Source organism: Staurois parvus, unplaced genomic scaffold, assembly GCF_062004578.1.
Source record: "Staurois parvus isolate SC_StPar_1 unplaced genomic scaffold, SC_StPar_1.0 ptg000205l, whole genome shotgun sequence".
In the NCBI taxonomy this organism is placed as follows: domain Eukaryota; kingdom Metazoa; phylum Chordata; class Amphibia; order Anura; family Ranidae; genus Staurois; species Staurois parvus.
In genome coordinates, this window is record NW_028318001.1 from 3,955,927 (window position 1) to 3,978,236 (window position 22,310).

General features: G+C 37.7%; 1 protein-coding gene across 7 annotated transcripts in view; it reads right to left on the reverse strand.

Annotated features, from left to right (window-relative positions):
* Window positions 1–4,241: 4,241 nt before the first annotated feature.
* ST18 (ST18 C2H2C-type zinc finger transcription factor) overlaps window positions 4,242–22,310 on the reverse strand; it is a 394,399-nt gene continuing 376,330 nt past the window's right edge. For 5 of the 7 annotated variants that reach the window (XM_089678414.1, XM_089678416.1, XM_089678413.1 and 2 more), the window contains 2 exons: window positions 15,263–15,406; window positions 4,242–9,920 (listed from right to left, as the gene is read on the reverse strand). In XM_089678414.1, coding sequence (XP_089534540.1) covers window positions 9,780–9,920; window positions 15,263–15,406 — 285 coding nt within the window. In that variant the 3' untranslated portion in view covers window positions 4,242–9,779. The remainder of the gene's footprint in view (window positions 9,921–15,262; window positions 15,407–22,310) is intronic. The other 2 variants (XR_016312880.1, XM_089678417.1) reach the window with 2 other exon arrangements.

Below are 22,310 nucleotides of genomic sequence, written 5' to 3' on the forward strand. Positions count from 1 at the left end.
ATGGCTGTAAAAACCCAGTTATTGAGGGATAGAGGTCTATCTGAGTCTGTTATTCCTTCCATGTTGCAGGCTTGTAAGTGTGCTTCTCATGAGATCTACCATCACACCTGGAAATTGTACTTCTGATGTTGTGAATCTTTAGGCATTTCTCTTCAGACATTTTGGTGAGTAGGATCCTTTCTATTTTACCTCACTCTTCCTTTCTACCTAAAGCAGTTTCTGCTGTTCACTTTAATGAAGATACTGTGCTTCTGTCTTTCTGAATAGCTTCTTCTTATCGTAAGAAAATCCTTTTAGATGTTGTCATTGTTATTGGAGTATATCTTCAGGATATTTCTGCCTTCTGTAAAACTAATTATTTCTACCAGTCCTCAGTTTTTAAGTTTGTAAGGCTGTTACCTCATCTTCTGTTCATATATTTTCTAAGTTTTATAGCTTTGGCTGCAGAGTTTTAAAGGCAGCAGTGTGATTTGACCTTTGGGGTAAGACCTCATTGTGTATGTTAGTTTATAACTGGTATATTGCCTGCTCCTTTTGTTGGGTACTGCTAGTTGACTTCCCACTGGTTCTAATTGATCATTACTAAACAGCTGTGTCTCTTGATAAACTTAAGAGAAAATATATATTTTTTGTATTTACTATACATTTTTTCTCTGAGTACATTGAGAGACACAGCTCCTACCCCTCTTTTTGGGTTGTTATTCAGCCCTATGCCAAGGGTATTTATTTATGCATTCTCCTCGTACTGCTTGCTACTAACTGACATACTCTGACAGTAAGGGGGGTTAAGCCACCCAAGAGAGCCATCATCCTAGTTGCCTGTTTTTTTGCTCCTAGTTTTCTAGATCTGAAAATAGGCAGCTTAATCCAGTGGTTCTGATCTTCTGTCAACACCTGTGTCTTTGTGAACTTTGTGAGAAAATAAAAATTATTTGTTTTGGCAGGAAGCCAAAACTATGCGATATTATAAAATTATACATTTGCTTATTCTTTGGTTTTCCTGGTGATCCAGTTTGTCAACTAATGGGTGTCAAACGTTTATCAATTCACTTTTTAATAGCTTTGGACAATGGTGGTCAACTTAGTAATTAAAGATTGTCTTAATTGTGGCCCTTGACAAGTCTGAAGGGTCTCACAATAACTTTTTTTAAATTTACTAACGCATCCACTAATGCATGCAGGGTGCTATGTCCATGACAGCCTGGGTCCACAGTATTTAGTGAGATGGTTCTTATTGTTATTAAAAATAAAATCATCCCTTTCCTTGTTTTTCCATGTTGTTTGGTGCATTTTATTGTTATTAATGGTGGCTAATATGTTAGTAAAATGACAAAAAGGTATCAAAAGTAGCATCTTTTGCATTTTTAATACTATGCGCATACTTTTTAAAAGTTGTTATTTGAACTTTGTTTTTCCTTATTGTGTAAGTTGCCTCAAATAATAAATTATACAAAAAATATGCAATTTTTTAAAATAATAATTACTTTATTAATTTTTTTTAAATAAATAAATCAATTCATATTACTCAGCTGTGAAATGAATACAGTGAGTCACCATTGTCCTGCTTTCACCTGTTGACATACACATAAATGGCTTTGTTTACCTTCAAACTCATTAAAATATTATAATGGTTATGATGATAAAATAACCCCTTTCATACAAACAATCCCAGGAGACTGCTGCAGCGTGTAGGAAGAAAAGCAGTCTGACATGGGAAACAGGTAGACAGGAACAATTTGACTAGTGGGGACAGAGACAGGAGAAGGGCAGTTTGACCGGAAGGAAGACAAAAGGTCAGGAAAGGAGGATTCATACAGGGGAAGAGAAGGTGGGAGCAGTATGACTGAAGGAAATTTGGTTAATGGGGGGAGAGGCGGCCAGGGAGAGTGGCAGGTGGGCTTGGTCAGATAAGGACACCATCTTGCTGTTTGCCTATACAAGAGAAAGTCCAGTTTGCCATAACTCCTAAAATAACAAGCTGGTGGGTTTGTTTACACTTGTACAGCAGCGCTAAGGCTCCATGCACATTGGCTTAAAAATCGCTGCTTCTACAGGAATTTTTGTTTTGCCTGTAGAAGCAGCTCCATGTTATCCCATGTGTCCATGCACATTCGGAAGATTAGAGTCATATTTTAAGCTCAACAATTAGAGGCAGGAAAAAAAACCCTTCTGGTTTGCATTTTTGATTGAAGCTTCCTGGCAGAAAAAAAACTAAACTCTCCTAAACTCGCCTAAACTGTGTAAAAAAAACACCCTATTTCAGGGTTTTTTTCTGCCAAGGGAACTGGTGTTTTTTTAAGCCCAGTGTGCATGGAGCCTTACAGTGGCTCCAGTATGAGTTTAAACAACACTGTGCTCCATAACTACACATAACTGAGCCATGGTATGGAACAAGTAGTTACATGTTTTGAAAGAGAAAAAAAGAAAACATATTCGGTAGACATTATAGATTAACAGCATTTACCTTCTACATTTAAAAAATAAATATGACTAATTAAACAGTGACAGGACTTTTTACTGTTTTATTTGGATCTCTTTCATTTATGAAATACTGTAGATCCATACCTGAACATTTTTCGTTCAGGTATTAATGTTGGACACAGGATCTGGCTCACAATTGGAGTTCCAATTAATCCTAAAAGTATTCAATAGGGTTGAGGTTGGAGCTCAGTGCTGGCAACTCATGTTCTTTCACACCAAACTCATTGGAACAGAAATCTGAAGCAGAAAAGGGCTTTCTCCAAATTATTGCCACAAGGATGGAAGCACACAATTATCTAATTGTAGCATTACCTGTATTCTTCATAGAAAACACCTGATTTTGATCTTGAATTTGGTTTTAAAATGGAATGTCCGAAAAGCTTTTGTATAGGTTTAATGGTACAGTGTCCTCAGACTTTGAGCCATGTAATTTAGTTTCCATACACATACCGTATGTCTTTGGTATCTCTTTTAGGTAATATGAAAGAAGTAGAGTGCTATAGTGAAAGTGACTGCGCCCTGAGTAAATGTGCCATGTCCTGAAACAGTTTCAGAAAGAGGGCATTAATATAAATCTGTGCAAATGTCCCGAATTAGACTTCTGTTGTCACACATCTTTGAAAAAAAATATCATCTGTAAAACTCTTATTTACTTGTTTAAAAAAGGAAAAACAACGGCTAATAACATTTATAAGCAAAAATTGCAAAAACACAAATGGCAAAAATGTAAGTTTCTGCATAGGTGGGTCAACTTTTAGCAGCTATGTTTAAATGTTATAAAAACCTTTTTTTTGGGTAAAGGACAGAGTTGTCTGCAGCTGACAAGCACCGGCTAAAAGAAAACTGGCCACATCATATCTAATTGCCTGGAGAGGAGCTCACCACTATTAAGCTTATCCCTGAGGGGGAGATCGCTGCACGGAGAGGGACGCAGTGACAGAGGAGTCTTATTCATGGAGGATCCAGTTTGGTGATCCTGCAGGTGTTTTGGCCCTTTCGAAGCAAGGAGGTCGAAGGTTTCGAAGGTCGAAGCAAGGAGGATTGGAATCCCATACACAGCATTCTGGAGTAGGAGTCTGAGAAGTAACTACAACACCTGAGTGTTCTCTGTTAAGGCTTGAAATTACTCTTGTGAGGGTAATTGTATGCATTTTTGCTTTTTTTTTTTTTTTTTTTTTATTCTTTTCTTTTATTTATTTATTTTTATTTTTGATTTTATATTTTTTTTAGTTGATTTATTTATTTTTGATTTAAGAGTGTACACTTTTTGTCACATTTATTTATATTTATTTATTTATTTATGGTGTACACAGAGTGATCTCACGATTCATGTGTTACTCACGTTTTGAATCTTGGTTTGTTTTTGCACGTATTTGTTATAAGTATATACTTATTGGTTGTTAAAGTATATACCGATTTATTGAGGTAATACACTATTTTAGTTTTATTTTTTTGAGGTACGCACCTGATCTGGATTTATGGGAATATTGAAGTTGGACACAGAGGATTATTTTATTTTGGACTTTATTTAGTTATACGTATTGACTGACACAAAAAAGGTTTTTATAATATTTTTCACTTTCAAGGGTGGAAATGTGATTTTTTTGGACTATTTGAATTTACACAAGTTGGGTTTACATATTTTGTGCAATATTTAATTTGGGATGCTGAATACTGATTTATTTATGTTTAAAATGTATTTGTTCAAAAAGTATTAAAAAATATATATATATATTAAAATACAGCAAGACAAATTGACATTTGGTGTTTTATAATCAACTTTATTTTCTAACATCCACCAGTTGTACAGCACAAAACACAATTTGTTGCTTTGAATGTAAGAAATATTAATTTGTGAAGACACAATATATAAACTACTCCAGATAAAAGTTGCATACATTGCTCCATACAAAAAAAAATCTAATTTACAGTGTTGCTCACCGATGCAATTTAACACAAAAATCAGTGCACATTACATAGGAAAGAACAAACAAAAAAAAAACACATCAATTACAAAAGAAGCAAATTAATAAATACAAACATATACTACCAAACACCCTTAGCATCAGACATAAATTAATGAATAAGCCTTAGCAATAAATACATAGGTCAGTGAAATTTATTTTTCTTAACTTAAATATAAAACACATTTAAACATGTAGTAAATTAAATATTAACAATTGCTGTGATTCCTGTAGTAACTACTACTTCCCTGAATACTTCCATTGTGTAGATGCAAATCTCAGAAACCTTCACTTGTAACATGTAACAGCCACAGTTGTGGTTTTTAGGTTAGGTTTGTTGAGATATAGCCACAGGCATTGTAAACTCACCACTTTCTACAACAGAATCTGCTTAGGGCCTCAGTGACATTTTTGACCACAGCAACCCAAGTCCAGCGTTAGCCTTAGGTTATATGGTGCCCTAAGCAAATCTCAACAGAGTGCCCCATGGCAAAAGCAAATCTTGTCCATTAGTACAGGTCACATGTAGCTAAGGCCAACAATGCCTGTGTCTTTTGGGTATTATCAAAGCCACGACACTGTAATTAATTTTACAGTAATAAAAATTGCTTTTGAAGCATTGTGACACAGCTGCCTGAACTATATTATATACATACATTCATTAAATCCTAATTCTCTTCCAGGTGCTACTTGTACAAGCTATTTTACAACCAGACAAAAATGGAGTCCGAGGCATTTTTCTCTGTGTATTTGGCCCCCTCTGCTACTGGGCCAATTGCAGATGCATCAGTTACTATGGCTATAGTTACATCCTTGGGTATAGCAGACATTCTTTGTGATTGATAGATTTGACCTTCACTCTATAAGGTATGTTTATATGATGTAGACTTTGCTGTGAATTTATAAGTTCAAGATAGAAGAATCAGAAGCAAATTATGTCACTTTTTTTCATCAAAACTTGGCTAGAGACAAGCATGATGGTTTGCAATGGAATGAGATTTATGGAAACATTACAAGAGAAGTAATACATTATGAAAACATCTCCACTTCTATCTGTCTACCTTTTGAAAAGGAATGCTACTGTATGTGTGTGTGTTTATATGTAGCCCAAACCGAGCACATACGTGGTGTTAAATGAATTTTTTCCGTTTATAGACTAAGTAAAGCTTTGGGGCACAAGGTCAGAATACTTGTCTGTCTCAAGCTATGTAGCTAACAGAAGCCCTAGTCAGAAGCCAGATAAAACAACTCTCCTGACATCTAACAAAACTGCTAGAATGCCAGCTTGAGCACATCTACAAGGCTTGCACACCTTATGTCTCTCTATATCAGGACAACCTATTGCATTGTAAACCACCTTACTTTTTGCTATGTAAAAATGCTACACAATGTATCACTGTGCAAAACAGATCTAGCACCATGAAATTACATTAGGGCTCAGATACACTGGATATTTATAACTAATTAGCTGATTGATGGCAATGTGGTTCAAATAAGGCAGTTTTCAAAAAAAGGGGTAATCTCATGCTGCTTTGAGTACAAATCTGTGTAGCTGAGCCCTTTTTATTGATAGATATCCATGGCACATACAAAACACTTTAAAGATAATTTACAAAGTGCATACAAAATGTAAGCGGCAATGCATTGACGTTTAATGTATCCTACCTCAAGGGTTAATTATCATCTATTCATGTGCTACTGAGCTTCACCCACATCAGGAGAGAATCATACAGATCTTCAAACTTTCCAGCTCTCTCAAAATAACCATTTGTACAAAATACTATAGCACAAAATATTGCTTATTGGTATAAGTGTTCGCAAATGTTAATTAGTCTTGCAGCCAGGCAGAAAACTTTGTTTTCCGTATAGTTCCCATTGTGCAAAGGTAATTCAAACACCAATGCAGGTAGTCTACTTCTAAAACTTTTATCCTCGAAAAAACAGACTATATTGCTACAAAGGCCTCTAAATGAATGTACAGGAAAGTCACCATCTCCAAGGGATTAGTAAAAAACAAGACCTGTTGTGAATGAAAGACTTGCTTTAGCCCATTACTATCTAAGAATCACCTCTATCAACCTGTGAAACTAATTTAATAGCCATTGCACTCAAAACCAATATTTGTCATAATATCCAATGTACCCAGGTATGCACTTTCATAAAAATGCATTTGACTTGGGTACAGTACTGTTTACATTTCCTTTACCTAGCTCTACCTGGAAAGCTACTTTTTGCCTAGTTGTCAGAAATTTATTTTCTTGCATCTTGAGCTAGGAGATTGAAGCTTCTCAAACCAATACTTTATTGCAGGCAGACTTTCAGCTTATGGGAGATACTTCACAAATTAATTTGTTAGTGCAAATTAAAAAAAAAGAGAGGCATGCTTGCATTTTAATACACCACTCCAAGCTGAAGAGTGAATATGATGGTCTTGAATTCCATTTTGTAGTTATCAGTGTTTTTTATGCCAACTTAATTATCAGGGAAGTGCTTGGAAATGAAGTTTTGAAATTTTTATCATGAATATATTTTAGAATATTTTCTTAAAAATTGTTTTGAATAATTTATTATGTCTTGCTAAATCAAACTTGCAAAATGTTTCACTATTATCACATGGTGCATTTTTAACTGTAAAGTAATCTTCAATAACAATATGCCTAAACAGCGATTACTATGAAAGTGGCACAAATCGTACATTATTTTAATGGGTTCTTCTTCAGCCAGGGATCATGGGAGATATGCAACACATGTAACATGCTTGCTCCCATGTTCAGTTGATGTCATTCGCTGATTTTATTAGTAATTGATGTTTCCAATTCCAAAAAAAACAAGGGCACCAATCAAAATGAAACAACCTGAAGTACTTTCAGTATTAAACAAACACAAGTTGAACTAACTCATTTATACTGAGGCACATATGCACAACAAAAGTGCATACACAAGGCAGTTTAGCTGGTATTTTACATCATCTTGCAAAAATATAGTATGTGGAAAAAAATACACAGGAAAGCACTATAAGCATATTTAACTGTCCTAGTTTCTATAAATTTAGTATTTGTACACAATTATGTTATCAGTAATAGTGCACCCTCATGAACTTGGCATATTGTGTATTAGGCTGTGTGCACACACATTGTTTTCGTTTCTTCACCTCTATTAAGTTTGAAAAAATTGTCAGATAAGAAATAGAAGAGAAAGTAGATTTTTCCGGAGTACATATATGCAACCTGGTGGTCTTAAATTAGGATGTTGGAAACTATTTTCGGGTTTTCAACTTGCAAGATTGTACTAGCAGTATATCTTTTTTGAGAGCAGAACAATGGAAAATTGTTGTATCTCTAATCAGTATCAATTGGACCTTTTAGCATGCATCACCACTTCAAAAAGGTGGAATGGAATATGCATAGAAGATACTAGTCCCTCTATAAAAATGGAAACCCCATGTCCAAATATCACATAGCCAATGCTTTCATCAAGGAAAGGTGGGGGCAAAGTAAAGTTGTCTTTAATTTTCACATTCATCATTTGATGGCAGTAACATTGAAAAAAAAAAACAGACGGCAACTGGGACATTTATGGCTTCTAAAAACCTCAACAGATACCCTTGGTAGATATAATGTAGGGGAATAGGTGTTAGCTGGGTTGGATTCTTTTTGTCAATCAGATTGTCCTCCTGAAATCTTTATTTGATTTACCAGAGGCACACCAACATGTAGTCTTTTTATTTTACTTTATTCTGCATCTATGTGCAGCTGATGGGAAAATAATTGTTCATTGGGTGGGTAATTTTTCTAGACTGTCCCAAAACATCATGTGTTACGGAACACAATACTTGGACAAAGTTGTGCAGACAACTTGTTTATTTCCATTCAACTGTCTCCAAGCTTTACTAGTTCATTTGAAATTACCTGAACATAGCATCTGACTATTTAGTGAAATGTGCATGCGCTTTCAAAACGTGTAGAGAATTAAAAAATGATTGGCTGCTGACTTGTCACTATATGAAGATTTAATAGTTGACTTCTATAGAATGGATTTATTAAAATAAATGTTGTAAAACTACAACATCTTATCAGCCCAAACAAATGTTTATTTTTTTATGAGCATGTTAGCTATATTTTAGCTTTATCCACTCCCCTATATCCCAATATCCATCTTTGATATCTGGTTATATTTTTCTCAACAGCTATTTTTTCAGAAATATTAAAATTCCCAAAGCAAAACCTACTCTCTCTTCCATTACATCCTGTGGTAATTAATCATAAACATAAAATAAACAAGGGAGAGAAGCCCATGTACACCAGCCCTTATTTACAATCCAAGAAAATTGTGGTAATGAGAAAACAGTTATATTTGCACAAATAAACTACAATATAGAACCTGTAAAAATAAGTCATATTACATTATTGAGTTCTAAAGGATTAAGATTAGATTGCCACCTTATGTGGAAGAAGAATTAAGTTTTATATTTCTAAGAAAACATGCCAGTGAAGCATACAAAAATCCCAGAAACAAAACTGTAGTATAATCTTTCATAATTTTCTATATGCTAAAGGCCATGAGGTATCATTTATGAATTATTCAAGTGCTAGCAAGAAATCCAGTGTGTATGACACAAATAAATAATATATATTGCAATAAACAACATTAATTTATATGCTACTAATTATTATTGCTAGCATTAGTCTAAAATAAACAAAAACATGATGTTAGAAAAAAAATCTGTATATGGGTGGCTATCTGTTATTTTTAATCCCTGATCTCATGATGCAGCAATGCTACTTTTAAAAATGATATTAAGGATTTAAGGGAAACGGTCAATAGTACCAAAAATATAATAATGACCTTCGCCCCACTTTTTATTTCTGTAGTCTTTTCATTTCAGATTTTTCCATTGTTATTTACAGAATCACCAATCATTAAATCTGTTTAAAATCCACTCAGAAAATAACTCAGGAAAAAAAGATATTTGTAAAAATATGGTAATCCTAATCAAATAAAAAAGTCATCAAAAGTTATGAACAAAACTTCTTTTTGAACTGAAATAAATACAATTTATAAAAAATAGTTGCAAACACCTTTTTACATTCACTATACAAAAAAGAGTGCAATAGAGAAAAAATGAGCTGAAATAAGTACATTGGAATACACTTTTAAGTGTGGTGCTGTTAATTTAAACAGTCACTTATTTTAGTTTTTGATTTATGACTGCTGGGAAAGTAGTGCAGTTTTGGAGTACTTCAATCCATTATTTTCATTGTGTTGGTACTTCAGCAAGATACCGATGGAATTTTCTTTTCAGTTATATTGCGGTGCCCAGCAGCTTTTTGCATACTATACATGGATACCCTTCACTGCCTGCTTAATATTTTCCAAGAGCGCTTTGCATTCTGGGGAATAGTCCCGCTCCATATTGCTGTACATCTCAGTGAGAGTATTTACATAGGCCTCAAAATTATGTTCACTGATTGGTTCCTAATTGGAGAAAAGAACATGGATTATTACAGATCAAGTTTATGCAGGTGGATTGCAACAGCATATGTCAGAAAATAGCTTCTAAACAGAAACAAATCTGTCTTCAAGTCACTGTGGAGTTTATTTACTAAAGCTGGAGAGTGAACAATAATGCTCACTTCTGCATGGAAACCGATCAGCTGCTTCAATTAAAGTGGTTATAAAGGCTCAAGGTTTTTTACCTTCATGCATTTTATACATGAAGTTAAAAGACCTTCTGTGTGTAGCAGGCCCCAACTAGCACTTACCTGAGCCCCATCCTGATCCAGCGATGTCCACGAGAGCTTAGGTTCTCTGGGGACTCTCACTCCTGATTGGCTGAGGCAGTAGCAGAAGCCATTGGCTCCCGCTGCTGTCAATCACATCCAATGAACTAAACAGGAGAGGGAGGGGCAGGGCCGAGTCGTGGCTCTGTGTGTTAATGGACACGCAGAGCCGCGGCTCGGGGGCTCGCCTGCTCAGGTGCCCGTTCACGCTGCTTGCTGTGGGAGCAGGGGCGGACTGACAACTCATGGGGCCCCCGGGCAATAGGGAATTATGAGGCCCCTGTGTCCTTGCCCAAACTCAAAAAAGCCTATGAAAAAGGTACCAGGGGCATCTAATGGGGCCCCCTACTGACCCCGGGCCCTCGGGCAGTGCCCGAGTTTAGAAATGGTCAGTCCGCCCCTGTGTGGGAGCACCCAACAGGAGGGAGGGCCAAGAGTGCAAGCAAGGAACCCGAGAAGAGGAGCATCCGGGCTGCTCTGTGCAAACCACTTTTGGCTTTTGATATAATTTAATGCAAGTAAATACAGTACAGAAAAAACAAAATAGTTCTACAGATTATTAATCTGTGATTTAAAAGCAATGACTAAAAACCTTAATCATTCTAGCATCACATTGCTTGGTCATCCACTTTCAGAAGGTGATTTTTAGTTTTTCAATGCACATATACATAGTGAATTGGCATTTCTGCTTTATGCCAGCAAAAAAAAGCCAATTTGCTATCTTACCCCTTGTGTATATAGCTGCAAAATAGTTATCTGTAAATGCCGGAAAAGAGGTGGTATTCTTTGGGAAAAGACAGAACTTTGTGGCCTTGACTGATGCATTTAAGCATCATGTCAAGCAGCTGCCATGTCAGGTAGTAAGTTTGCTTCAACCACCAAGATGCAGAGCCCGTAATATGAAAAAATTATGATATTTCAAACAACCAATTAGACTGGTCTCAGTAGTTAATCCAGACAATATTTCTTTCCTGCATTATGTCTGAATGCAAAATACTTTAGTTTTGTCCAAGAAAGTTGAAGACAGAATTTATCTTAGTAATTAAGACATTCATGAGAGATACTGTTTGGTATATCCTTATGGGTCACAGTTTAGTAGAGGGTTCTGAGCTTAAAGAGGTTACAACACTTTTGCCTTGCCATACAACTTTCTCATTGTTAGTGGAGAGTGGCATTGGTAGTTGACAAAAGTATTCAGCAGTATTTTTTGTGAAACCATTATAAAATCATAATGCTGGTATCCCTTTCTCAATTAGGGGGGCATTCACGTCCCATCAAGACATTATACACAACATTTGTGTGAACTCTGTGACTGTAACTATCATTTTCTGTATGCAATTCCTTTATCAAGTTGAAAAATGTACAAGTCCTATGCCTCTTTCAGACTTGTGACCAAGCCCGCTATAAAGTAATGTGTACATATCTGTGTGCTTGTTTTAGGTAATAAGATGAATTATGACAGTGCCCTACATGAATGGTTAAAAATTATCTTCAAAATACTATTCTGTGAAACGAAGAACAAAAATCAGAAATCTGGAAGTTGTTTACTAGTTCTATTTGACAGCTCTTGGGAGCAATTCACCATAGTACCAAGCTACTAACTTGAGCAGGTACTTAGCAGATGGTGCATACATAATGGTAGCAGGCGTGAACAAGTTTTTCATCAATAGCCTTAGTATTGAATTTTCAGATCTAACTCCCCATGTACAATAACACAATAATTGTTAGTCGGATACAACATGACCTTTATGTCTTTATATTTAGATACCAGATGGATGGTTGTTTGTTGCAGTAATTTAGCTTACAACTATTCATGGAATTTAATAACCTATTCTATATGGGCAGCAAGGTGCCTTAGTTTTTAAGCCATGTGGCTTTACAGTTATGTCATTCCAGATTGAATTCTTATCTTGGCTACCATCTGCATAGAGCTTTATGTTCCCACTGTGTTTGTGTCAGTTTCCTTTGTGTACTCTGGTTTCTCTTTCATATCTATAAACCAAATCAAAGGTAAAGCCGGTCACAGATGGGTTAGATCTCAGCAGGAATCAGGCGAGATTTGAACCATGTATGGGCAGGCTGAATGTACCCAAGTTGATCGATCGATCAACTTGGGTTCAACCAGCCTGCCAGATTTTACATGCAATAATCACCGTTTTCTCCTGGCCAGGGCTTCCCCCGCCAGGAGAGCACATTGGCTCCACGGGAGGGATTCCCTGTCAACACTGTCTGTGTTGATGGGGGAATCAAGCAAGTTTCATTTCTGCAACCATGGTTGCAGGAAAGAAATTTACACCGTCTATGGCAGGGGTGGGCAACCTTTTTGACTTGAGGGCCGCAATGGGTTCATATATTGGACCCAGGGGCCGGACCAAGAGTAGATGAATGATGTGTATGTGTCATCCATAGTAAGTATAGTAATATTCCCCCATAGTAAGCATAGTAATAAATCCCCCATATAGTAATTCATCCCCCATAGTAATTCATCCCCCATATAGTAATTCATCCCCCATATAGTAATTCATCCCCCATAGTAATTCATCCCCCATATAGTAATTCATCCCCCATATAGTAATACATCCCCCATATAGTAATTCATCCCCCATATAGTAATACATCCCCTATAGTAATTCATCCCCCATAGTAATTCATCCCCCATATAGTAATTCATCCCCCATATAGTAATTCATCCCCCATAGTAATTCATCCCCCCTATAGTAATTCATCCCCCCTATAGTAATTCATTCCCCATATAGTAATTCATCCCCCATATAGTAATTCATCCCCCATATTAATTCATCCCCCATATTAAGTCCCCAAGTCCCCCCTGTGTCAATTCACTTACCTTTGCTCCGCACGTTCCTCTCTCCGTGTTCCCACGCCGTTCCGGTGTAGCATGAAAATCTGTCTCCTATGAGTATCGTCCCCCTCGACGTATCTGCGCATGTGCCAGTTTCAGGCATTAGCAGCCGATCGGCGATCTCCGGCACATGCGCAGATACGTCGAGGGGGACAGATCCTCATAGGAGACAGATTTTCATGCTACACCGGTCTTCAGGGCGGCCTGTGAGAGGAGCCTAGCGGGAGCCTAGCTCCGCGGGCCGGATTAAAAGGTCCGCCGGGCCGTAGTTTGCCCATTGCTGGTCTATGGCCTGCCCTAAATGAGTGTTCACCCAAACTGACACTAATATTTTTCATTCTTTATAACTTTTACAGAGGTCATTAGACTGTATGCGTCTTAATGGATATGGACTGAAATTAATTTGTTTAGTGGTTTCTCTAAAATTTGATGGGATTTTAGGTGTTTTCAAAAAAATTGGGGAGGAGAAGTTGTATCCTGAAGCAACCTGTATAGTTCACATCTGCCATAAAGATCAATACCATGGAGGTATAGCCCTTTAAATCTGGGGTACATAAGATTCTTCTGGAAGAGAGGCCAAAGATCCCAAGTTATAAGTTAGGGTAGAACTTTAGTCAGAAAATTAAGTCCTGCTAGATCACTTCAGGCTGGCCCCCTTTGCAGGTAAAAGATTACAAATATGTACCTATATTGTTTAAAATCCAGTAATACACTGGAGTTGTTTTACTAAAATTGGAGAGTGCAAAATCTGGTGCAGTTCTGCATATAAACCAATCAGCTTCCAGTTCTTTTGTTGTCAAAGCTTTATTGAACAAGCTGAAGATAGAAGCTGATTGGCTATCATGCACAGCTACATCAGATTTTGCACTCTCCAGTTTTATTAAATCAACCCATCTGTCTCATCCTGCTCTGTACATGCTCAGTTGCTCTCTAAAAGGCACTGTGCAGAATTTGTAGAAGTCGATCTGCTAAGAGCCTAAAGATGTAATGCTGCTCAGGGGCTTTGAGTTTCAACAAAATGGCAGCCTCCAGCAAAAAGAAACAGGAGCAATGCTGGAGGCAATTTACAGCGCACACTAATTTTGGTAGCATAATTATTATTGTGAAATGTATGTTCCTTGCCAAAGAACATTATTTTTTATAAGTTGTTATGGGTAAAGGTCCACTTTAAGTGAGCATTAGTGTATGACAATTAAAGCCAGGCGAGCAATATCAATGCTCATGGCATGGGCTTAGACAGTCTTTATAGGAGCTATTGTAAGTTGAACAGTTTCAAGTCAACAAAACAGCCTTGTCTGTGACAAAAGCAAAAGTCACCTACACTCAGACTTGCCCAGAGTTTAAACTTCATCCATAAAACCCTGTTCTAATAAGTATTCTCACCAATCAATTTATTAGCCTGATATTTCAGAGTGTCATTACTTCAGTCTCAGTGGTGTCTATGGGGAGGTCAGACTGGTTCATGGTGCTGACATTTTTAAAGTTCAGGTTCATAGTGTCGTGCATGCACTTTTGGCCAAAACATGTCCTAACATTGCTAATTTCCTTTTAAAATTGTGTTTCACAGCGTACAGATGACTTGGAGCATAATGAGCACACCATCCTTTGCAAACTACTTGTTATCTTAATCACTGGGGTAGATTTACTAAAACTGGAGACTGCAAAATCTAGTGCAGCTGTGCATGATAGCCAATCAGCTTCTAACTTCAGCTTGTTCAATTAAATCAAATCTCCCGTCAAACCTACAAAAAAATAAAAGTCAGCAGCTACAAAAACTTTAGCTGCTGACTTATAAAAAAACAGCTACTCACCTGTTCCACGATCCAGCAGTGTACTCACCGCAGTCCCTTTCACTGGCCATCCTCACTCCCCGGCGCCGGCATCCTAAGTGTGGGCACCCGGCTGTGACAGCTTGCGACAGTGTCCATTGCGCATGCGCGAGCAGTGTTGTGCCTTGTGACAGGTCCCATAAGACTACGGAGAGAGAGGGGAGGAGGACAACTTCTCCTTCAAGCTATGCCAAAAAAAGCATAAAAAATCTGGAAGCTGATTGGTTTTCTTTTCAGAGCTGCACCAGATTTTGCACTCTCCAGGTTTAGTATAACAACCCTATGGAGTAGTTAAATATCAAGGATGCTATCATAAGTGGATAATGATGGCAAACTTTATAGCCTTACCATTTGTGGAAGCTGTATATCGGCAAGACTTGAGATAAGGGCTTGGCTCAGACCAGCCAACTCCTTCAAAAGACTTTCATTGTTCTGCTCTATGAGTTTGTTCTCCTCCTCTATTGTTTTCAGATTTGTCTCCATTGAAGAGATCTAAATCAGAAGATTCTGAGGGTTACATGGGAACTATGAAATTATGGCCTGAATGAGAGACAAAACTACATAAACAGAGATGACTATACATTGATTTAATGACCTGCAGAAGATGATGAATAATATGCACATTTCCCTTTTTTAAATGGACTTTTATTTCCAGGAATATTCCTTATGTAGTCATACTCCTAGGCAAATAATGTTATGCTGTGCATTTGATTGAACTCAGAGCTGCCACACATTGTTCCTACCTATCAACCAAATAGAACTTGTAGACAAATGATCCAGTAGGACCTAACTTGTGATTAACTAGAAGTATACCAACTAATGTATCTATGTATACATTCTATATCATTTCTTTTTGTTCAGTTGTCTTTTGCTTACATCTATGTATAAGATTTTGTTAGAGCAAATAATTGAGAAACTATGAAAACACATAAAGAATGTTTAGAATAGCAGCTGTGCATAGTAACCAATCAGCTTCCAGGTGTTATTGTCAAAGCTTAATTGAACAAGCTGAAGATAGAAACTGATTAGTTACTATGCAAAGCTGCACCAGATTCTGTATGCACCCGTTTTAGTAAATCCCCCCCCATAGTTTACCACTATACCAGTTTGTTTGTTTTTTTTTTGCTTTTACATTTGCTGCCCACTTATTTTAAGTTTGTTCATTCATTTATGTAAAACTTTTATCCCAAAAGGGAAAAAAAACCTGTTGCTGTAAGGTATATTTTAGACAACAAGCAACAGTGCTTACCGCCCTGTGAAAAGTGATCCACAGCGGATAGGGTGGTATAGCAGCAGCTGACAGGCTACTGCTGCCTCCTGGAAAAGATCCACAGCAGACAGGGCAGTAAAGGTAGTGGCGGACATGTTCTACTGCTGTCTCCTGATGCCTCTGTGCATGTTTTTTTTTTTTTACTGTTTTAAATTTCTGAATTGCAAATTTACTTTGAGGGGCCACGCTGTAACTACAAGCCAAGCATTTGGCTTATGGTTGCAGTGCGGCCCCATTGATCTCAATGTATGATTTTGAATAGAGGTACCATCTGTTAAACTCTGTAGATTGAGTTAAAAATGCCACAGAAGCATATGTAGAGCCTTACAAGGCTGTAAGATTAGCAATCAGGTGGGTAGCCGGAGGGAGGTGAAGATGCTGCTCAGCCACCTGTGTTTAGTGCCTCCCCTACCCAGCCACGTGGGTGAAAGAGCCCTAACTGCTTAAAAAGCATTATCTGGAATTTGGCTTTAATTTGTTAATCAAGTCTGTCTAAATCTGCTAGCAAATCTAACACTACCCTCCAAAGGTGCTGCTGTCCAAAGGTGAAAATAAAGGGAAAAAAGGAAACTAATGGAGCCATCACATTTAAGGATTGGTAAGTTGCAATATATTACATTTTTGTTTTGGTGTTTAATAAGCTTTAAGCATAGAAAATGAAAGCTAGAAGCTGATTGGTTGTAATGCACACGTGCTTCAGATTCTGGCGCTCCAGGCTTCCTGCAATTTACCCTGGCTGTATGTATAGTGGCCGGACATGATCAATACAGATTCTTGTTAGTATTATCATGAGCCCTGTGATTTTTTTAGGAAAATGTGATAAACCACTAATACTGATTACTCCATACAACCATATGGAGAGCTAGAGAGGCCATTGTATCTTGTTCAAGGTAACAACATGATGCAAAACATGCAAAGAATATTAGGAAAAGGATATTTATACATGGTATCACTTACAGCTGTAAGTTGTATTTACTGTACATGATTATGTTGTTAGAATTGTCACAATACTGTATTTTCTGGAGGGTGGAGGTAAACTCTGTGATGTCACTACATATTGCATGATGACAGGTTAGAAGTGGCAGGGGCTTGATACTATGTTTTAGATCAGGGGCGTCCAACCCGCTACCCAAGATAATTCTGAATGCTGCCCAATACAAAATCATAAACTTACTTAAAAATGTAGATTTTTTTTTACTTTTTTTTTTTGTAAAACTGAATTTGCACTTAGCGAACACATGAGACCAAAGAAAATTCTGACAGCATCTCTTTGCTGGAATTTTATACTGTAAGTTATCTTCCCAAAGAGAAATATCCCACTTTTCACAATCACATCTTATCCATTTAGTCAGTTGCCAGCAGCACCTATATACAGTCATGGCCGAAATTGTTGGCACCCTTGATATTTCTCCAGGAAATCATGTATTTCTCACGAAACGTATTGCATTAACACATGTTTTGCTATACACATGTTTATTCCCTTTGTGTGTATTGGGACAAAACAAAAAAAGGGAGGAAAGAAAGCAAATTCGACATAATGTCACACAAACCTCCAAAAATGGGCTGGACAAAAGTATTGGCACCCTTTCACAACTGCGGATAAATAAGAATGTTACAAGCATGTGATGCTCCTGTAAACTCACCTGGGGCAAGTAACAGGTGTGGGCAATATAGAAATCACACCTGAAAGCAGATAAAAAGGAGAGACGTTCACTTAACCTTTGCATTGTGTGTCTGTCTGTGCCACACTAAGCATGGACAACAGAAAGAGGAGACGAGAACTGTCTGAGGACCTGAGAACCAAAATTGTGGCAAAATATCAACAATCTCAAGGTTACAAGTCCATCTCCAGAGAACTAGATTTGCCTTTGTCCACAGTGCGCAACATTATCAAGAAGTTTGCAACCCATGGCACTGTAGCTAATCTCCCTGGTCGTGGACGGATGAGGAAAATTGATGAAAGATTGCAACGCAGAATAGTCCGGATGGTGGATAAGCAGCCCCAAACATGTTCCAAAGACATTCAAGCTGTCCTGCAGGCTCAGGGAGCATCAGTGTCAGCGCGAACTATCCGTCGACATTTAAATGAAATGAAACGCTATGGCAGGAGACCCAGGAGGACCCCACTGCTGACACAGAGACATAAAAAAGCAAGACTACAGTTTGCCAAAATGTACTTGAGTAAGCCAAAAGCCTTCTGGGAAAACGTCTTGTGGACAGATGAGACCAAGATAGAGCTTTTCGGTAAAGCACATCATTCTACTGTTTACCGAAAACGGAATGAGGCCTACAAAGAACAAAACACAGTACCTACGGTAAAATATGGTGGAGGTTCAATGATGTTTTGGGGTTGTTTTGCTGCCTCTGGCACTGGGTGCCTTGACTGTGTGCAAGGCATCATGAAATCTGAGGATTACCAAAGGATTTTGGGTCGCACTGTAGGGCCCAGTGTCAGAAAGCTGGGTTTGCGTCCAAGATCCTGGGTCTTCCAGCAGGACAATGACCCCAAACATACGTCAAAAAGCACTCAGAAATGGATGGCAAAGAAGCGCTGGAGAGTTCTGAAGTGGCCAGCAATGAGCCCAGATCTAAATCCCATTGAACACCTGTGGAGAGATCTTAAAATTGCTGTTGGGAAAAGGTGTCCTTCCAATAAGAGAGACCTGGAGCTGTTTGCAAAGGAAGAGTGGTCCAAAATTCCGGGTGAGAGGTGTCAGAAGCTTATTGATGGTTATAGGAAGCGACTGATTTCAGTTATGTTTTCCAAAGGGTGTGCAACCAAATATTAAGTTAAGGGTGCCAATACTTTTGTCCAGCCCATTTTTGGGGTTTTGTGTGACATTATGTCATATTTGCTTTTCTGCCTCTGTTTTATATTTGTTCCAATACATACAAAGGGAATAAACATGTGTATAGCAAAACATGTGTTAATGCAATACCTTTTTTGTGTGAAATACTTGATTTTCAGGAAAAATATCAAGGGTGCCAACAATTTCGGCCATGACTGTATATGAACAATTGTTTTTAACCACTTGAAAATCCTGAGGATTTACCCCCCTTCCTGACAAGGCCATTTTTTTGCATTATGGCACTGCGTTACTGTAACTGACAATTGCGCGGTCATGTAATGCTGCACCCATATTAAATTTGTCATTTTTTTCCCCACGAATTGAGCTTTCTTTCGGTGGTATTTGATCAACTGTGCATTTTTTTTATTTTTGCGCAATAAAAAAAAAAGCCAGACAATTTTGAGAAAAACAATATTTTTTACTTTTTGCTATTAAACGTCCAGTAAAAATTTTTTAAAAATTAAATTTCATCATAAATTTAGGCCAAAATGTATTCTGCTACATGTTTTTGCTAACAAAAAATTCCAATACGTGTAAATTAATTGGTTTACATGAACGTTTTAGTGTTTACAAATGGCGTTATAGATACTGGAATTTTTTTTTAATTTTTACTAGTAATGGCGGCGATCAGCGACTTATAGCGGGACTGCGGGACTGTGGCGGGCAGTCTGACACTTGGGGGAACTGACTTGGTGTCACTGACATCCCCAGTGACACCAATACAATGATCAGTGCTAATAAAAAGCACTGACACTGTACTAATGGCACTGGGCAGGAAGGAGTTAACATGAGGGGCGATCAAAGGATTAACTGTGTGTTGGGAGTGTTTTACATAGGAGGCCGTGTCAGTGTGCTTCACTGTAAGCACGTTGCTTTGGATGGCTGTGCTGCACACAGCCATCCAAAGCAGTGTGCCCGAGCTGACAGGGAAGAGAACTGTTAGTAAACAAAACAGTTCTCCTCCCCTTTGGAGATAGTCGGAAATCACCGGGCGCTGGCAAGTAATCACCGGCCAGGACCCAGTGATTGACATCCGCGGATAGTGGCACGGGTAGGGAGCGTGTGCCCCCTACCCGAAAATGCAAAATCACGCATATATACGTGATTTTGCGCACCCGTGCAGCCCTGTAGCAATATTTCTGCTATAGGGCGGTGCAAAAGTGGTTACAAATGATGCACAGGAAGGGAAATATTAAAGCCAAAATATCTGATGAGCATCTTGAGAGTTCATTGAGTACTGCTATTTCATCCATCAAAACAGATGATGATGCATTCGTTTATCCAAAACAGTGTCAGATATCGCACTAGTTTTATGCTGCTTTTTTTACTTTTATAACAAAAAAACATTTAAAAAAAAGTTTAATTACTCAGATGATCGAAACAGATATTGATGCATCATTTTATCCAAAACAGTGTCAAATATCGCACTAGTTGCCCTCTTTTAATTTTATTATAACAATTTAAAAAAAAATGAAATCTTATTACTCAGATAGGTACATTATCTATATCAGTGATCGTTAACTTGTGATCTGGCTGACTTTTTCTGCTCATAAGCTATCCTTACTGTTAGTGTATTTTATGTGTGGCCCAAGACAATTCCTCTTCTTCCAATGTGGCCCAGAAAAGTCAAAAGGTTGTACAACCCTCTTTCAGATAAATGGCTAGTTAAGGTTTTAAATTAAAAGCCTTTGTCTTGCATTTCAGACTTTGTATTTTTTTATACATACCCTGTAATGTGACAGAATATAAGAATACTGCAACTGAAAACTTCAGATAAAAACAGAGCTCCTCATTATGCCAATTATCCCTGCAGCTGTCAGACTCTTTGTTTTGGGTGGCTATTAAGCATGTTCTATTGAATTATCCTGTCCCTACACTTAGAACAAAATATGGCAATTTTCCCACCAACAGGCTGCATTAAAAAAAAACTGGGAAAAAGTTTGTTTTTAAAATGTTTCCAGTAATATGCAATATAAAAGCCCCAGAATGTTATATAGACTTTTACTATTTATCATACCTATATACACTATGCTTTGCACTCATGGTTAATATAAATACAACAGTATATCCTATTTATAAATGGCTACAAAACTATTTTATTTTGATTGGATTAAAATATAAAATGTCTTGTACTCTACCAGCATAATATATGCTTTTTACACACCTCTGATTTCTCCTCTTCGAATGTGCATTTTTGAGACAAAATTAGCCCTCCCCTACTGGATCTGTAGTAGGATATGAAATCTTTGTCTGACAGCATTTTGGGGGGGGATTTGCTACACTCAACCTCTTTAAAAATTTTCCATCAGGTTGAGAAACTCGCTTTGAACACTAGTGCGTGTACTGATGCAGTTCTCAACAGGAAAATTAAAGATTATGTGCACAAAATATGATTTTAACTAAACAAACTTTTTATCCAAACTGTAGCTCACCATTAAGTTGGCCATACAGTTGTGTCCAAAATTATTCAACCCCCACTGAAATTGAGTGTTTTGGCCAGTTTGACATTGCTTTTGATCATTCAGTCATCTTGCTTACATTTACATTAAAGAGGCACTTGTAGGTCAGACAAATATAACATAACAGTTATAATGAAATAACCACAAATGTCTTTTCTGTGCTCACAGCATTATCAGTTTTATTCAACCCCCAAGTGACATTCAATCTTAGTACTTAGTACAGCATCCTTTTACAGTTATAACAGCTTTTAAACGTGAAGCATAGCTTGACACAAGTGTCTTGCAGCGATCTACGGGTATCTTCGCCCATTCTTCATGGGCAAAGGCCTCCAGTTCAGTCACATTCTTAGGCTTGCGCACTGCAACTGCTTTCTTTAAGTCCCACCAGAGGTTCTCAATCGGATTTAAGTCTGGTGACTGCGATGGCCACTCCAAAATGTTCCAGCCTTTCCTCTGCAACCATGCTCTAGTGGACTTGGAGGTATGCTTGGGATCATTGTCCTGTTGAAAGGTCCAACGTCTCCCAAGCCTCAGGTGTGTGACGGACTGCATCACGTTTCCATCCAATATCTCCTGGTACTGAAGAGAATTCATGGTACCTTGCACACGCTGAAGCTTCCCTGTACCTGCAGAAGCAAAACAGCCCCAAAGCATGATTGACCCTCCACCATGCTTCACAGTAGGCAAGGTGTTCTTTTCATCATAGGCCTTGTTCTTCCTCCTCCAAACATAGCGTTGATCCATGGGCCCAAACAGTTCTAATTTTGTTTCATCAGTCCACAGAACACTATCCCACAACTTTTGTGGTTTGTCCACAT